A 13486-nucleotide genomic window follows, 5' to 3' on the forward strand; every position below is an offset into this window, starting at 1 on the left:
TTCAGAGCAGAATGCCCACAAGGGTTAAGTGGCCATCAATGAGTGTTGGACAATTGTCCTTCACTGCAGGCTGACTCAACTCCTAGGAAATGCATTGCTTGGGGGGGGGGGTATCTTGGAAGTACGTTGAAGGCTGGAGGGATAGAAGTACCGGAAGGCTGGAGACCTTCAAAAAGGACAACCAGAGCCCCCAGGGGTTTGGGGTAGGGGGAAGGCTCAGTCAGTAAAGTTCTTGCCACAGAAACGAGAGGACCTCAGTACAACCTCCCAGAACCTATCTAAAACAACCCAGGTGTGTTTGTAATCCCAGGACTGGAGCCGTGGAGATGGGGGAATCTCTGGGAGTTGCTGGGTAGGCAGCCTAGCTAAGCTGGTGAGATCTAGGCTCAATGAGAGACTCAGTCAGGAAAAATAGAGGGCGGAGAAACCAAGGAAGATACTGGATGTCTACTTAGGGCTCCACATGAGCGCTCACACTCATGCTCATGCAGCTGTGTGTGTGTGTGTGTGTGTGTGTGTGTGTGTGTGTGTTCTGGAAAACTGTTCTGTGGACTGAGTGGAGCCACAGACGTGCACCCCCACACCCCCCTTCTGAGGACGTGACATCCCTTCTTGTAAATGTCATCACTTTCTTGGTGCTATCTGGTAAGAACTGAGTCATGAGGTGCCGACAAAACCCCAGTGTACTTCACACGAAGCCTGAAGCATTCTGTGCATTCCTGAGATACTCCTGCTTTCAGGCTGCTGCTCAGATGGTAAACAACTTGCCTGGGATGAGATCCCGACACTGTGGCTTTTTTTTTTTTTTTTTTTTTTTTTTTTTGTGGCTTGTCTGAATGAGGCACACACAGCACCAGACAATTTGTCTCTGAGGTGAATTTTGGGGCGGGGATGGGGAGATGGCTGCAAGGCCGTAACATGCAGATGTAATGGCTTAGGATTTCACAGAGCCCTGTTCCAGGGTGAGCCCATGGAGGGAGGTAAGACTGTATTTCCAGAAGGTGGTCCTGAACCAACATTAACCTTTTGTTCGCAGCCACGGCACAGGGTACGAGAGTGAGAACCACACAACCCCCATCCTCTGTGGTGCCCAGTACAGAATACACACCCACGGTGTCTTCCGAGGCATTCAGGTGAGTGTAGGATGCCCAGCCAAAGGCCACCATTTTCTCTGCTCACATGCCTTGCACACTCAGCTGAAGGATCCACTGACCCTGGCAAACTCCCAGGGGTGGGGGTGGTGGGGGGTGGAAAGGAGCTCCCCAGAAATGTTACCTTGCCCGACTGCCACAAAGATAATTCCTACAGAATCTCCTCTCTCTTCCTTTACTGTTTTCTGCTTCTCCGTGGCGGGTGGTACATTTCTTGTGTGTGGGTTATCTGCACTTGAATTAGTGACCTGGACTCTTGATGTCTAAGATTTGATCTGTGTAGTAAAATGCTCAAAGGTAGACTGGTTTGTCCAGTGTTGACAATAGCATTACCAATAGCACCACTTGTGGCTAGACATGTTTTATGTGCTGGGATTTAGACACAGACTTTAAAAACATGGACTTGATCTAGCTTCAAGGCTTACAGAATATTCACAAAACTGTAGTATTCCTATGTCCTCCTGCCTATGATACATATCCCTGCTATGATACACTCGATAGAATGAATATTGCTATATTATCCCTAACTGGCCAGGCAGTGATAACACATGCCTTTAATCCCAGCACTCAGGAGGCAGAGGCAGTCAGATCTCTGAGTTTGATGTCAGCTTGATCTACAAAGTGAGTTCTAGGATAGCAAAGGCTAAACAGATAAACTCTGTCTCAGAAAAGAAAAAAACAACAATAGCAACAAAACAAAAAGAATATTATTCATAATTGAATTGCTTTGTCATATATTTCTATGGGCTTTGATATACACATGTCTGTCCATCCATCTATCTGTCTACTATTCAATGGTCTGTCTTCTATCTGTCTGTCTGTCTGTCTATCTATCTATCTATCTATCTATCTATCTATCTATCTATCTATTATTTGGCAGTCTTTCTATACATCTAATCTATCTATCCATCCATCCATCCATCCATCCATCCATCCATCTATCCATCTATCTACCTACCTACCTACCTACCTACCTACCTACCTACCTACCTATTATCTGTCTGTCTATCCATCTAACCTATCTATCTATCTATCTATCTATCTATCTATCTATCTATCTATCTATCTATCTATCTATCTATTGTCCATCATCTATCTATTTAGTATTAACTGGCATAGTTTACTGTTTCAAAGGTGCTCATACCACCTGCACATCATGACCCTTTCCTATCCATTTCTCCCCAACAATCACCACCCCTTTCTCAGAACGTTCTTGGATATTCTGTGTTGCATTTACAGGTTAATTTCTTTGACTTCATGTCTTGCTTTTATGATTCCTGCATGTCTATGCAGGCCTTTTTTCTCCCATGTGACCCTCACTGTACACTTAAGAGAGAAGACAAGAGACCTATCTAAAACCACATAGCTAGTAAGTGGGAACTGAGATGTGCAACACACATTTTATCAGACTCCACAATTGGCTGATTAATATTGTTTATTGGTAGAAATAAAATAATATTGTTGATCAGTGGGAACAGGATGGAGAGTTCTCCAGGGTGAGTGAAGAATCTCAGAGAATATAGATTATTCAAAGGGAGGCCTTACATGGCCCCAAGCCTCTTTTGGATAATCAGAACCATGATTACCAAGGACTCACATCTGTTATTTACAAACACAACTCAATGGCTGCCACAAGACAAGTGGCTAGAGTGTCCTTTGGAGGGCAGCTGAGATCCTGGAAGTAAGTTGCATGTGGGCCAGGCCCTATGTGCTATGGGCAAGGAGCTCTACTTCATGAAATCAGTAAAATGTCATCACAAGACTCTGGTGAGAAATAAATAAGTCTCAGAAATGCAGACATGACAGAAGGAGTCATCCGAGTGTCCCACAGTAGACACCATCAGCATCCTTCAGCAGACTGAGGGCTAATAGTAATGGCTGCTTTTAGCCTTATTCCTACCTGGTCTTCATGTCTTCTCACGGGAGACGAAGAGGCTCATTGTGCCTTCCTTCCCATCAGACTCTGTTTATGAGACCCACTGTCAGAGCCTTTAGTGGATGCCACACTCGCTGTACAGGTGCTATCTCCCTACTTATTCCTTTTCTTCTAGAATATGCTAAACAAGCCTCTGGCCTATGACTCACTTGTATACCACCATTAGCCCTGGGGGAGAGGCAAATGTTGACATACACTATGGCCTACCAATACAGTACTCTATAACAACACAGAACTTTTCCTTATGGAAAAACAAGTGCCCTCTCGTGGCAAGGCAAACCAGTAGCAGGAATGTGAGAGTGTGAGTGGGTACATTGGAAGACACATAGAACTAAGCTTATAGCAGTGGTTCTCAACCTGTGGGTGATGGCCTCTTTGGGAGTCATATGTCAGATGTCCTGCATATCAGATATTTGCATTATGATCATAACATAGCAAAATTACAGCTATGAAGCACCAATGAGCTAACTTTATGGTTGTGTGTCACCATAACATGAGGAAGGGTTGAGAGCCACTGGTTTAGAGTTTGTCCCAAGTCTTCATAGCATCACAGATGTGTTGCTGTGTCAGCTGCCTATGTCTTCGGCCTTGATGAGCGCATCTGTAGTTGAACAAGGAGGAATCATTCCTAATATCAAGGCATCACAGCCCGAGGGCAAGAAAGATTTGTCCTCCCTGTGAGATGACAGGAAACAGTAGGTGTTATGGAAGGGACACTCAAAGTCACAGAAGGTAGACAGTGCCCAGTGTTTTTTGTGTCACTGCTAAGGATCATGGTCACTGTACCACAGGATTCTGGTGGATCCAGAGGCCCCAGATCCAAAGGCTTATTTATCATCTATTTTGGCCTCATTCAATGTCTCATGTCTTTCTCATGTAAGAACTTTCTCATCCATTTTCTGGTTGAGTCATAATCATATGGTCATATGGTCATGTTCCCAATTGGGATGGCATACATACCATCTGGGGCTCTGGAATTCTAGACCTCACTATCTCAAGTGAGAGATAGATTGGGAACTCTGCAGAAACCAATGCGTCTTCTCTAGAGGTTCTGTGTAAGGGACCTCAAAGAACGCTTCGCTTCAAATCCAAGTCCTGTAGATCAGTTGTAGTGACATCAGAATACTGCATCATAAAGTTTCCTAGCCTATCATCTGTTAGTGATGCCTGCCACAGGTATCTAGGGTATGGAGGTGAACATTTTTTTTGTCCCATACCATACCTGCCTTCTCTTCTTTGGGTGCATTTCAGTGTTCAGTTTCCCATGGGAATGACATTAATGTTCACATAGGGCACAAGGTCTCCACTCCTCTTATATTTTTGCCTGCAGGATGTGCGGCGCGTATCTGGAGTGGCCCCAACTCTTGTCCGGTCAGCATCTGAAACCAGTGAGAAGCGTCCTTTCATGTGTGCGTACCCAGGCTGCAATAAGAGATATTTTAAGCTGTCCCACTTACAGATGCACAGCCGGAAGCACACTGGTAAGTGTGTCCACTGTCCAGACTTGAGCCATGGTGGTTCATGAGCCTCACTCTAGACTCTAACACTGCTCAGGACACAGGTGACTTGTGGGATGGAAAGCTTGCACTTTGAAAGTTCAGGCCACGGTGACTCTGAGGCCACGGGGCTGTTTGCCTATTGTTCTCCCATCCTTTATTAAAGAAACCAGTAAGGCATTTCCAGGAAAGCAGAACAGGGCGGTGAAAAGCAAATGCCGTAGAATAAAAGTGACATCTGTTTGAACGGTCACATTCACCATCAACTGATGAGACCTTGAGCCATCATCGCTTACCATACCTCTGAACTCCAAGTGCTTTGTAAGGACAGTGAGGATGATAATGCTATATATTGTATTGTGTAACACTATACAATTCGCAAGCCTTGTGCTTTAGATCAAACTGTACTAAAGGAGTTGTAGCTATGACACACCTAACATAGGACCCGTGTCTCCAGGACTGAATAAATGATAGTGTTACTCCTGAAGAACTATTAGCACCTTTAGCAGAGAAGATGAGCCTGGGATAGGACAATCTGATGGCGCAGAGATTGATGGGTAAGGCCACCGTAAACTTTGAAGGGTAGGTTCAAAGACACACATAGACGCTCTGGAGTCAGTTCTTCGATAAAGGTCACAGCTTCCCAAGCAGGCTGTGCCAGGTGCTTCTTTCCCCACCATCACTGAACACCTGACAAGTGGATTCATTGTGGCTCGCTGTTTGGGAGCACAGCTTATCATGGCTGGGAAGGTATAACGTTGGGAACATCCTCAAAGCTGTAGCAATGGGAGCACGAGGCTGGTCATCTCTGGATGAAGAAGCAGAGGGAGACAGAAGATGGGAGATAGGACCAGGTTATAAGCCTCCAGAACCATGCCCACAGCAGTCCACTGTTTCCTGTTAGGATTCACCTGAAATGGTCCACAAGGTCTTAAGCACTATGAGCTCGAGACCGAGGGGTCTGTGGGAGACATTCCATACTCAAACCGTAAGCCAGCATTGCAGAGCACGCGGCATTTGTGAAGGGTGTGTTCTTAACATTTAACATTACATTTCGATGGGTAGGAGTGGGGGGGATATAAAGATGAAGGGTGAGGGGGGCTCGGAGTAGTGAGGTCAGCTACAAGAGACACGCAGAGCCAGGGAAGCACCAGAGGTTTTGAGACGTGAAAGGAAACTTGGAGCTGTCCACCAATGGAAAGACCCTACTGACCCTGGAGTATCTAGCTCTCCATCCCAGAATCCAGTGAGTCAGAATTCTAGGAGGTGGGGATACTTGCAGAAGCTCAGTGCACTCTTGGGGGCTCTTCTCCCAGCTTTTGGCTGAACTTTTCCTGTGGACACAGGGGTGGGGCTCTTCTTTCCCGAGTCCAGGGTTGCACAATCCTACTGCTGACTTGGTTCAGATTAAAGGACAACAATCTTGCTAAATGTTTCTTTCAGCTTCTGGTTTAATTGGGGAATCTTACAACCATCGAGTCATTTATGTTGGTCCCAGGAACAAGAAGTCAGTGGCAGAGAACACCAAATCTTCAGGCCATAAAACACAGAACAGTTCATTCACAAGGCCGGCCTCAAGGCACACTATCCAAAATTCTATCTCCGATTCAAACATGGACTTTGAAACAAACCTTTTTGGTTTTTTGGCTTCTCCAAATAGTCCATGCTAATGTTTGTGTTTTTCTGATCATCGCCTCAGTGCTAGGCACCAGTCTGCTCCTTCTACTTGGACGGTCTGGTCTAATCTGTTCATAGACCCTTTGATGTTGTCAGATTATTGGTTCCATTTCACAGTGAGGGAACTTCGCCAGGGTATCTGCATTCACTCCTTCCTGTGTCCATGGGCATGTGTGTAAGTGGGATTTTCTTTTCCCAGAAGTCTACAGCACTACCCTAACTAGCTCCCCTTAGTGCTCTGGGCATTTTGGGATCCCTTCATCTGCATTTAGGGGGGTTTCCTTGTGAAGAGGTTTCCTTCCAGCACTGTACTCAGAATGGCATGTGTTTTCCCTAAGGTGAGAAACCATACCAGTGTGACTTCAAGGACTGCGAGAGAAGGTTTTCTCGCTCAGACCAGCTCAAAAGGCACCAAAGGAGACACACAGGTTTGTAGGTTCACTTTTCATTGCCAGCAGTCACAGGCCCTTGGGTTAGAGCCGATTTTGTGACTGTCTTCTCTGTTGAACACAGACAAGAGGGTGATCTACCTCCATTTCCCCAACTTTCTTCCCCTCACCTGGAGACTTCTTTTAAAAAGAAGGGCTGTAGAGATGATGGCTCAGCAGTTAAGAGTACTTGTTCTTGCGGGGCACTCAGCTTCGGTCCCCAGCATCCACACCAGGTGGCCCGTCACTGCCTGCCACCACAGCTCCATAGGGCACTCTCTTCTGGCTTCTGAGGGCAATGCACACACACGACATACATTCACACACACACACACACACACACACACACACACACACACACACATCATAAAAAGTCTTCCTTTACAAAGGAGAAGGAGAAGAGGAAGGAAACATCTCACGTTCGTGACGAGAGCCACAGCGGCTGTAGGATCCCTCAGCGGTAGACTGTGGTGACTGATGATGGTCAGTCAGGAACCAGGGCAATGGCGAGGATCCTGTTTGCAGTGATCTACCTTTCTCAGTCTCTAACACTTGTCTACTGGCGAGAACTGGATGTTTGTAATTAGGAAATGGTTTTTCCAAGTCGGGAGCAGCTCCTGGAGGTTGCTGTACAGAATCAGGTGGCTTCTGCTGAGTCTGGGGATCAAGGAAGCATGAGGTCCCAGTAGACGCAGACCTGGCTGATGTGAAAGATATGCCGGGCTTCTCCAGCTGCCAGAAAGCCGGCCTCATGTGTCTCACTGTGCCCCACATTGCTAGGGCCGAGGCTAGACCTTCTCTGTCCGTTTAGGTGTGAAACCATTCCAGTGTAAAACTTGTCAGCGAAAGTTTTCCCGGTCCGACCACCTGAAGACCCACACCAGGACTCATACAGGTAAAACAAGTGCGTAAACTTTTCTTCACATTTATTCTTCATTATTTTCTAAGCTACTGTTTAATGAAACTGTTTGCAATGCGAGAGACTCGTGTGCAAGTTCTAGAGTTGAGAATCCATTCAGAGAATGGCTGTGTCTGGCTATCTTTATATGATAAATGATAATGTTTTTCAGAGAAAGGGTCAAAGAGCATGGGGTAGGCAAGAGATGGGCAGAGAATGCCCAGGGGGATTCACAGCAAAGATAAGGTCGTCTCCACTGTCCCCAGTTTGCTGTATTACCAACTGAACAATCAACCCGATAGCGTGATCAGAAATTCAAGATATTCTATTCTACCGAGAGCCTAAGTTTCATACCCGATCAGAGAGCGTACCCCACTTACTTAAAGCTCCACGAGGAGTCTAGGTTTCTGTCAGACTAACACAAGCACATGGATATACCAGCACAGGGAGGAGAATGGGGGATTGATGCAGCCTCTAGCTGCTGAAGCACTGTGTTTGCCCCCAAGGCTATGAGATTCATGGTGAAAATAGCACTGCCCTTTTTGCTCATTTGCTTCCTTAGGAAGCAGAACCATCTCTTAGATTAGCTCTTCATCTTCACGGCATCCCTGGAAGAAGACTAGGTAGGTGGTTTCAATCCTCTTTGAACAGATGAGTCTGTGGTGGGGAGTGATTAAATAGTTTGCCCAGAGCCACAGAGCAATTGAAAGGCAACCTCAGTGGCAACTGCCCCACCTCTGCCCCATTGTTCTTGGAGAAAGAGCTTGAGTTCAAACAGCCATCTCGAGAAGCCAGGGAGTTAAGGAGGGAGCCAGACTCAGCCAAGCCGGGTGCAGCTGAGAGGACCAATATGAAAGGGAGTTGAGAAGTGCCTGTGAGGAGGTGGAGGAGCCAGTTTAGGAAAAATGGATGGCCAGTGAACAGGACGTGAGGAAGCCATCTTATTGTAAGTGTCCAGGAAAGTCCTCACTCTTCAGGACAGACAGGTTATCAGTACCCTCGGAAGATCCTCCAGGCAGCACTGGGCTTGTTTCCTGTGGTATTTTCTTCTGCAAGCCTTGGGGATGTGACACAGGGATGAGAGTGGGCTTTGAATTAGGCATGTCTAGGTTCAAATCCTGCCTGCATCTGTGGAGTGAAGATAATGATTCTTTGTGAGGCTGTTTGAAAGGCAAGGATCATATACCTCTAAGTGACGCCTGTGTGATAGGCATTACACGCAAGGTATTTATTGTCTTCAATGAGGATGGGAGCTCCCAAGACAGAGCAGTCTTAATCATTTGCAACCAGACCCTCTGCTCTGACACAGTTTGTTTCTGAGTCAGACTCTGCACTAAAAAGAAGCAAAAAGAATACAAATTGATATCCACGATTTATTTTAAATCATCTATATATAAAGAGTAAAGCTTTGGTCCTAGATCTATTGCTGGCCAGTCATCAATCAACAGTACCCAGGGTGGTGGTTCAGTGGCCCTTGCAGATCAGGTCCTACTTAGACAGCAACAGAAACATTTGCACAGGTCACAGAGCATCCTTAGAGATAAAACAGAGGTTTCCCAAACCCCCTTAATTTATGAGTTGCTTAGAGATTCCCACAAACTAGACTTCTCTCCCATTTCCCACGTTTTCCATTTTGTTATATTTACAGTGCTTCTGGTTATCAAGCCCTCAGAAGGCATTGCTAATCCCAGGCTGCCAGTGAAGAGCCAGTTGGCTAGCTTAGGGAACGACCCATGGGAGTCCAGGGCGGGCTGTGGTGATTTAACGCGGGCCTTTGATAGTTGAACCTGTGCCCAGTCATTCTGTTGCAAGTGTCTCTGACTAGCAATTGTGTCAACAGGTGAAAAGCCCTTCAGCTGTCGGTGGCACAGTTGTCAGAAAAAGTTTGCGCGGTCAGACGAATTAGTCCGCCATCACAACATGCACCAGAGAAACATGACCAAACTCCAGCTGGCGCTTTGAGGGGTCCGACCCGGAGACAGTCCAGCGTCCCAGGCAAGAAAGTGTGCAAACTGCTTCCAAATCTGATTTTGAAATTCCTCCCTCTCACCTACAAAAGGACATGATGGTGGATCTTCATCCGACTTCCAAGACAGCACACCTGTTTGACTGCGTCCTATCAGGTTTGCCGGAAGGAGTCGGTGCTCTGCCCACTCTTGATTAACTCCCAGGCCTGAAAAAAGTGGCTCACAGTGTCTAGAAAGCCCATTGACATTGTCTGGATTTTCTACCACTAGAAGAACCATTGCTGATAATGTCCCCTGACTTTCCTCTTTTCCTTGTGCTCATTTCGCTGGGATTAGAGCGATTGTTCCATTTTCTTTCATGGGATATTTATAGGCCAGGGCATGTGTATGTGTCTGTTAATGTAAACCCTGTCATGGTCCCCATTTACTAACAGCCCTAGAAAGAAATAAATCAGAGAGCAAGGTACCAGGGGCAAGTATGGCGCAGAATTCCAGAGGTCAGTCTGCAAACCTGGAAACCCGGAAGGCCGGATGTAATTCTACCAGATGGTTTTTAAAGCTCATAGGTTTCGGAGTAACCGCATAGTGGATTAGAACCCCTAACTAGAACCCCTGTATAGTTAGGACAGGAAGGCACCTTCCTGCTCATCTATTCACTGTCGTTAACGTTAGCACTGTGCTCTTAAGAAATGATGTTTTAAGAGCAGAGATTTTTTTTAACGTTTCTGATTTATTTTTTAGTTGTAATTAGGTATATCTTCAGAGATCTACTTTCCTCCTCATGTGAAGGAAGTGAAAGATTCATTCCCATCATCTGGGGTGTCTTTAGAGTGTACAGTCCACACTGGCTATGTGGCTTCAAGTTGTAAAAATTAAAATGACTTTAAAAGAAACTAGGGGCTGGTCCAGGATCTTCACTGGTAAGACTGTTCTTAAGTAACTTAAGTATCTTTGAGTCTGCAAGTATGTGGGGAAAAAAAAAGATATATTATTGTGAGGCAATCCATTGTTTAAAGGTGTGCGTGTGTTGTTGTTTCTTTTTTTTAAAGGGAGGGAGTTAATTATTTACTGTAGCTTGAAATACTGTGTAAATATATATGTATATATATGATGTGCTCTTTGTCGACTAAAATCAGGAGGTGTATGGGTATTAGATACATCACTGTGTGGATGTCAACCTTACAGTGTATCAATGATAATACTAAAAATGTAACCTGCATTTTTTTTCACCTGGCTGTCAATTAAAGTCTATTCAAAAAGCAAACGCAGGAGTCTTTTGGTTGTATTGTGTTCAAATCTCAAGGTCTGTTGAACCTCTGTTAAACAGATAATCATGTCATCAACAATGATAGCTACCAGTAACGGCTGATCCAGGCCCCTGACCATAGTTGACCTCTTTTTGTTGGGCCGGGAATGATTTGTCTTCAGAGTTTCAGGGGCCACCTTCACTGTTCACCATGAAGCAGCTGTCCTTGTGTGACGCTTGGGTGGCTTGCCCATGGTGTGGTATTGTGGTTCAAGCCTTATTTTAGTCAAAATAATCACTGCATCAGGTCCAGAGCCACAGAGGGGATAGAGAGGCTGTACTGATATCTAGTCTTTTTTGAAAAGTTCGCTGACATCTTCCAGGTATCAGAAGGACAGAAGCTGAGACACCTAGTAAACTGTATTTACAACTGTAGCTTCTGTGATTCATCTCAGCAGGGGAGGAAAGTGCTTAGACTTCCCAGGGCAGCTGAGGCTAAAGGCAGCGATCTACACCCTTGGTAACCTGTGGACCCCTGCTCTGGTGCATGGTTTTGGATCATAAGGACATGAATTTGCTCAGCCTCTCAGCACCATTATCTTAGAACACTTCAGGTTTTGTTTCTTCATTTAAAGGGCTCCTGGGCACAAAGGATCTTAGCCGCAGGGGACTCTTTGCAGCTCAATGTCCCGGGACAGCCTTAAAGAGGGGTCTGGAGATGCCTCTGCTGCTTCTGGCCCTTGCACCACCGTTAATTATAGCGAGTGCGGTGACTCATGGGTATCAGCCGCTTTTTATCTTTTCCCGCCAGAAGACAGCATTTCTCTGGAGAAGCTCAGGACAAGCATGGCAGACATCAATGAGTCAGAGAGCAGGTTTCACAACAAAAGTCCAACCACAGTGTTCCCACTGCTCAGAGCAGGTCAGGGATTCGAAGTCTGCAGCAGTGCAGCTCACAGGGAAGAACATGGACTTCAGAAAGGAGGGCAGTCTGGATTCAAATCCTATGTCTGTGGCCTTCTGCTTTTTTTCCCCGTCTATTGAGACTCCCCCCACCCCCAACACAGGACAATTAAATGAAAACAAAATCTAGAGTACCAAAAGACTTACAAGAATCGTCTAGAACTCTTGCCCACGAGCTCACCTGTTGATTTGCTGTATCTTCCATTCTCTGCTCGCAGTGTCTGGGTGTGCTCACGAGTCAGCCCTGTACCCTGACAAGCGGCCTTCCCCTTGTACCTTGAACCACAGTGATTATTTGCAACGGCCGGGCTTCTTGCCCAGCCTCACCACAAAGATCACATCAGTGTGTCTTGTGTCTTTTGCAAAGCCCCAGTTTGACACTGTGTTTCTGAGACAGTGGTGCTGACACTGCAGACTGGTAGGCAGCTGGTGGGTGGTGGGAAGTAGGTGATCTCTATGGCTCAGGGCTGGAGCCTGGCAAAGTGTGCAGTTCTCCAGTGTTTTACTCCAGTTCCAGCCTCCCCCCTCCCCGCCCGGTGACTGGATCTTTCAACACTATTCCTAGTTTCCCGAGCTCTCTCATTTATGAATTTCTTTAGCATCAAGAGTACGTATCCTTGAACAGTGCCTTGTGTTGTTGTGGTACTTTTCCGTATTCTGTGTCAATCTGTAGGGCAATCCTGTAAGGCAGACAGGGAACATGTCCCTGTTTTATAAATGAAGACACTGAGTCTCAGTGACCATGCTTAGGTGATGAGAGCCCACACTCTGCCCTGCTGCTTCCTCTCTCTCTCTCATGTCTTCCCAACCATGATGTGAACTAAATGGGTGTTCTTTTCCCTCCCCTGAATGACTTAACCACGGGTCCAAACCCAGCTTTAATGTCCACTGAAACCACCCAAAGAGTTTGCTGAGGCCCAGGCTGTGTTGTAGAACGGCCAGCAGAGAGTCTGAACTGGCTCCCAGATGACTCCTGCCACGGTGGGCTGTGGACAGCAGATGTGTAACGAGGACCTATAGGGTGGGCTCAGCAAGTATTTGCTGTGAGGGACTCAAAGGTGACTGGTGACACTTGACAATCCTAAGATGGCACCGAACTATACTGATCATTCGTAATGACCGCGGAGGTGGCCCAGGGTTCTGCTTTGGGAGTCTGTGGGGCCGAGGGCCAAGGGGACCATGCAGAAGGTACCAGAGGAACTGTGCATACTAGCCCAGGAAATACGTTCCATGGGGAAGTTACCTTCAGACCCTGTCACTCCATCCTGTCTAGTCGACAGTCCCAACATATCCCACACTAACCCCAAACCCACATGTTGGGCTGTCACAGCAGGAGTCAGCCCCTTGGTACCAACCTCTGTATTAGTCACTTTTCTGTTGCTATGGTAAAACACTATGACCAAGGCCAACTTATGTTTTCAGAGGGTTAGAGCCAATGACGGCAGAGAAAAGGCACAGTGGCAGAGATAGCTAAAAGCTCACATTTCAAAACTGCAAGCGAAAGGCAAAGAATGCACGAGGGATGGTGGGAAGCTTTTGAAGCCTCAAAGTGAGAGCTTCCTTCAGTGAGGCCACATCTCCTAATCCTTCCCAAACAGTTCAACCAATCCAAGAATGGGGGCTGTTCTCATTCAAGTGACCATAGCACCAACACCAAACTCAGACTTGCCAGCGCGTCTTTGAGGATGTATGCGTGTGCACATGTTCCATTAAATAATAAAAAC

At 46.3% G+C, this 13486-nt stretch overlaps 1 protein-coding gene across 1 annotated transcript in view; it reads left to right on the forward strand.

Annotated features, from left to right (window-relative positions):
• Positions 1 to 10817, forward strand: part of Wt1 (WT1 transcription factor) — a 46978-nt gene extending 36161 nt beyond the window's left edge. Inside the window, 5 exon segments of the mRNA NM_031534.3 lie at positions 1037 to 1133; positions 4418 to 4568; positions 6599 to 6688; positions 7500 to 7592; positions 9427 to 10817. Of these exon segments, the coding sequence (NP_113722.3) occupies positions 1037 to 1133; positions 4418 to 4568; positions 6599 to 6688; positions 7500 to 7592; positions 9427 to 9548 (553 nt within the window). The 3' untranslated portion in view covers positions 9549 to 10817.
• The last annotated feature ends 2669 nt before the right edge of the window (positions 10818 to 13486 follow it).

Source organism: Rattus norvegicus, chromosome 3 (genome assembly GCF_021556685.1).
Source record: "Rattus norvegicus strain SHRSP/BbbUtx chromosome 3, alternate assembly SHRSP_T2T, whole genome shotgun sequence".
NCBI lineage: Eukaryota > Metazoa > Chordata > Mammalia > Rodentia > Muridae > Rattus > Rattus norvegicus.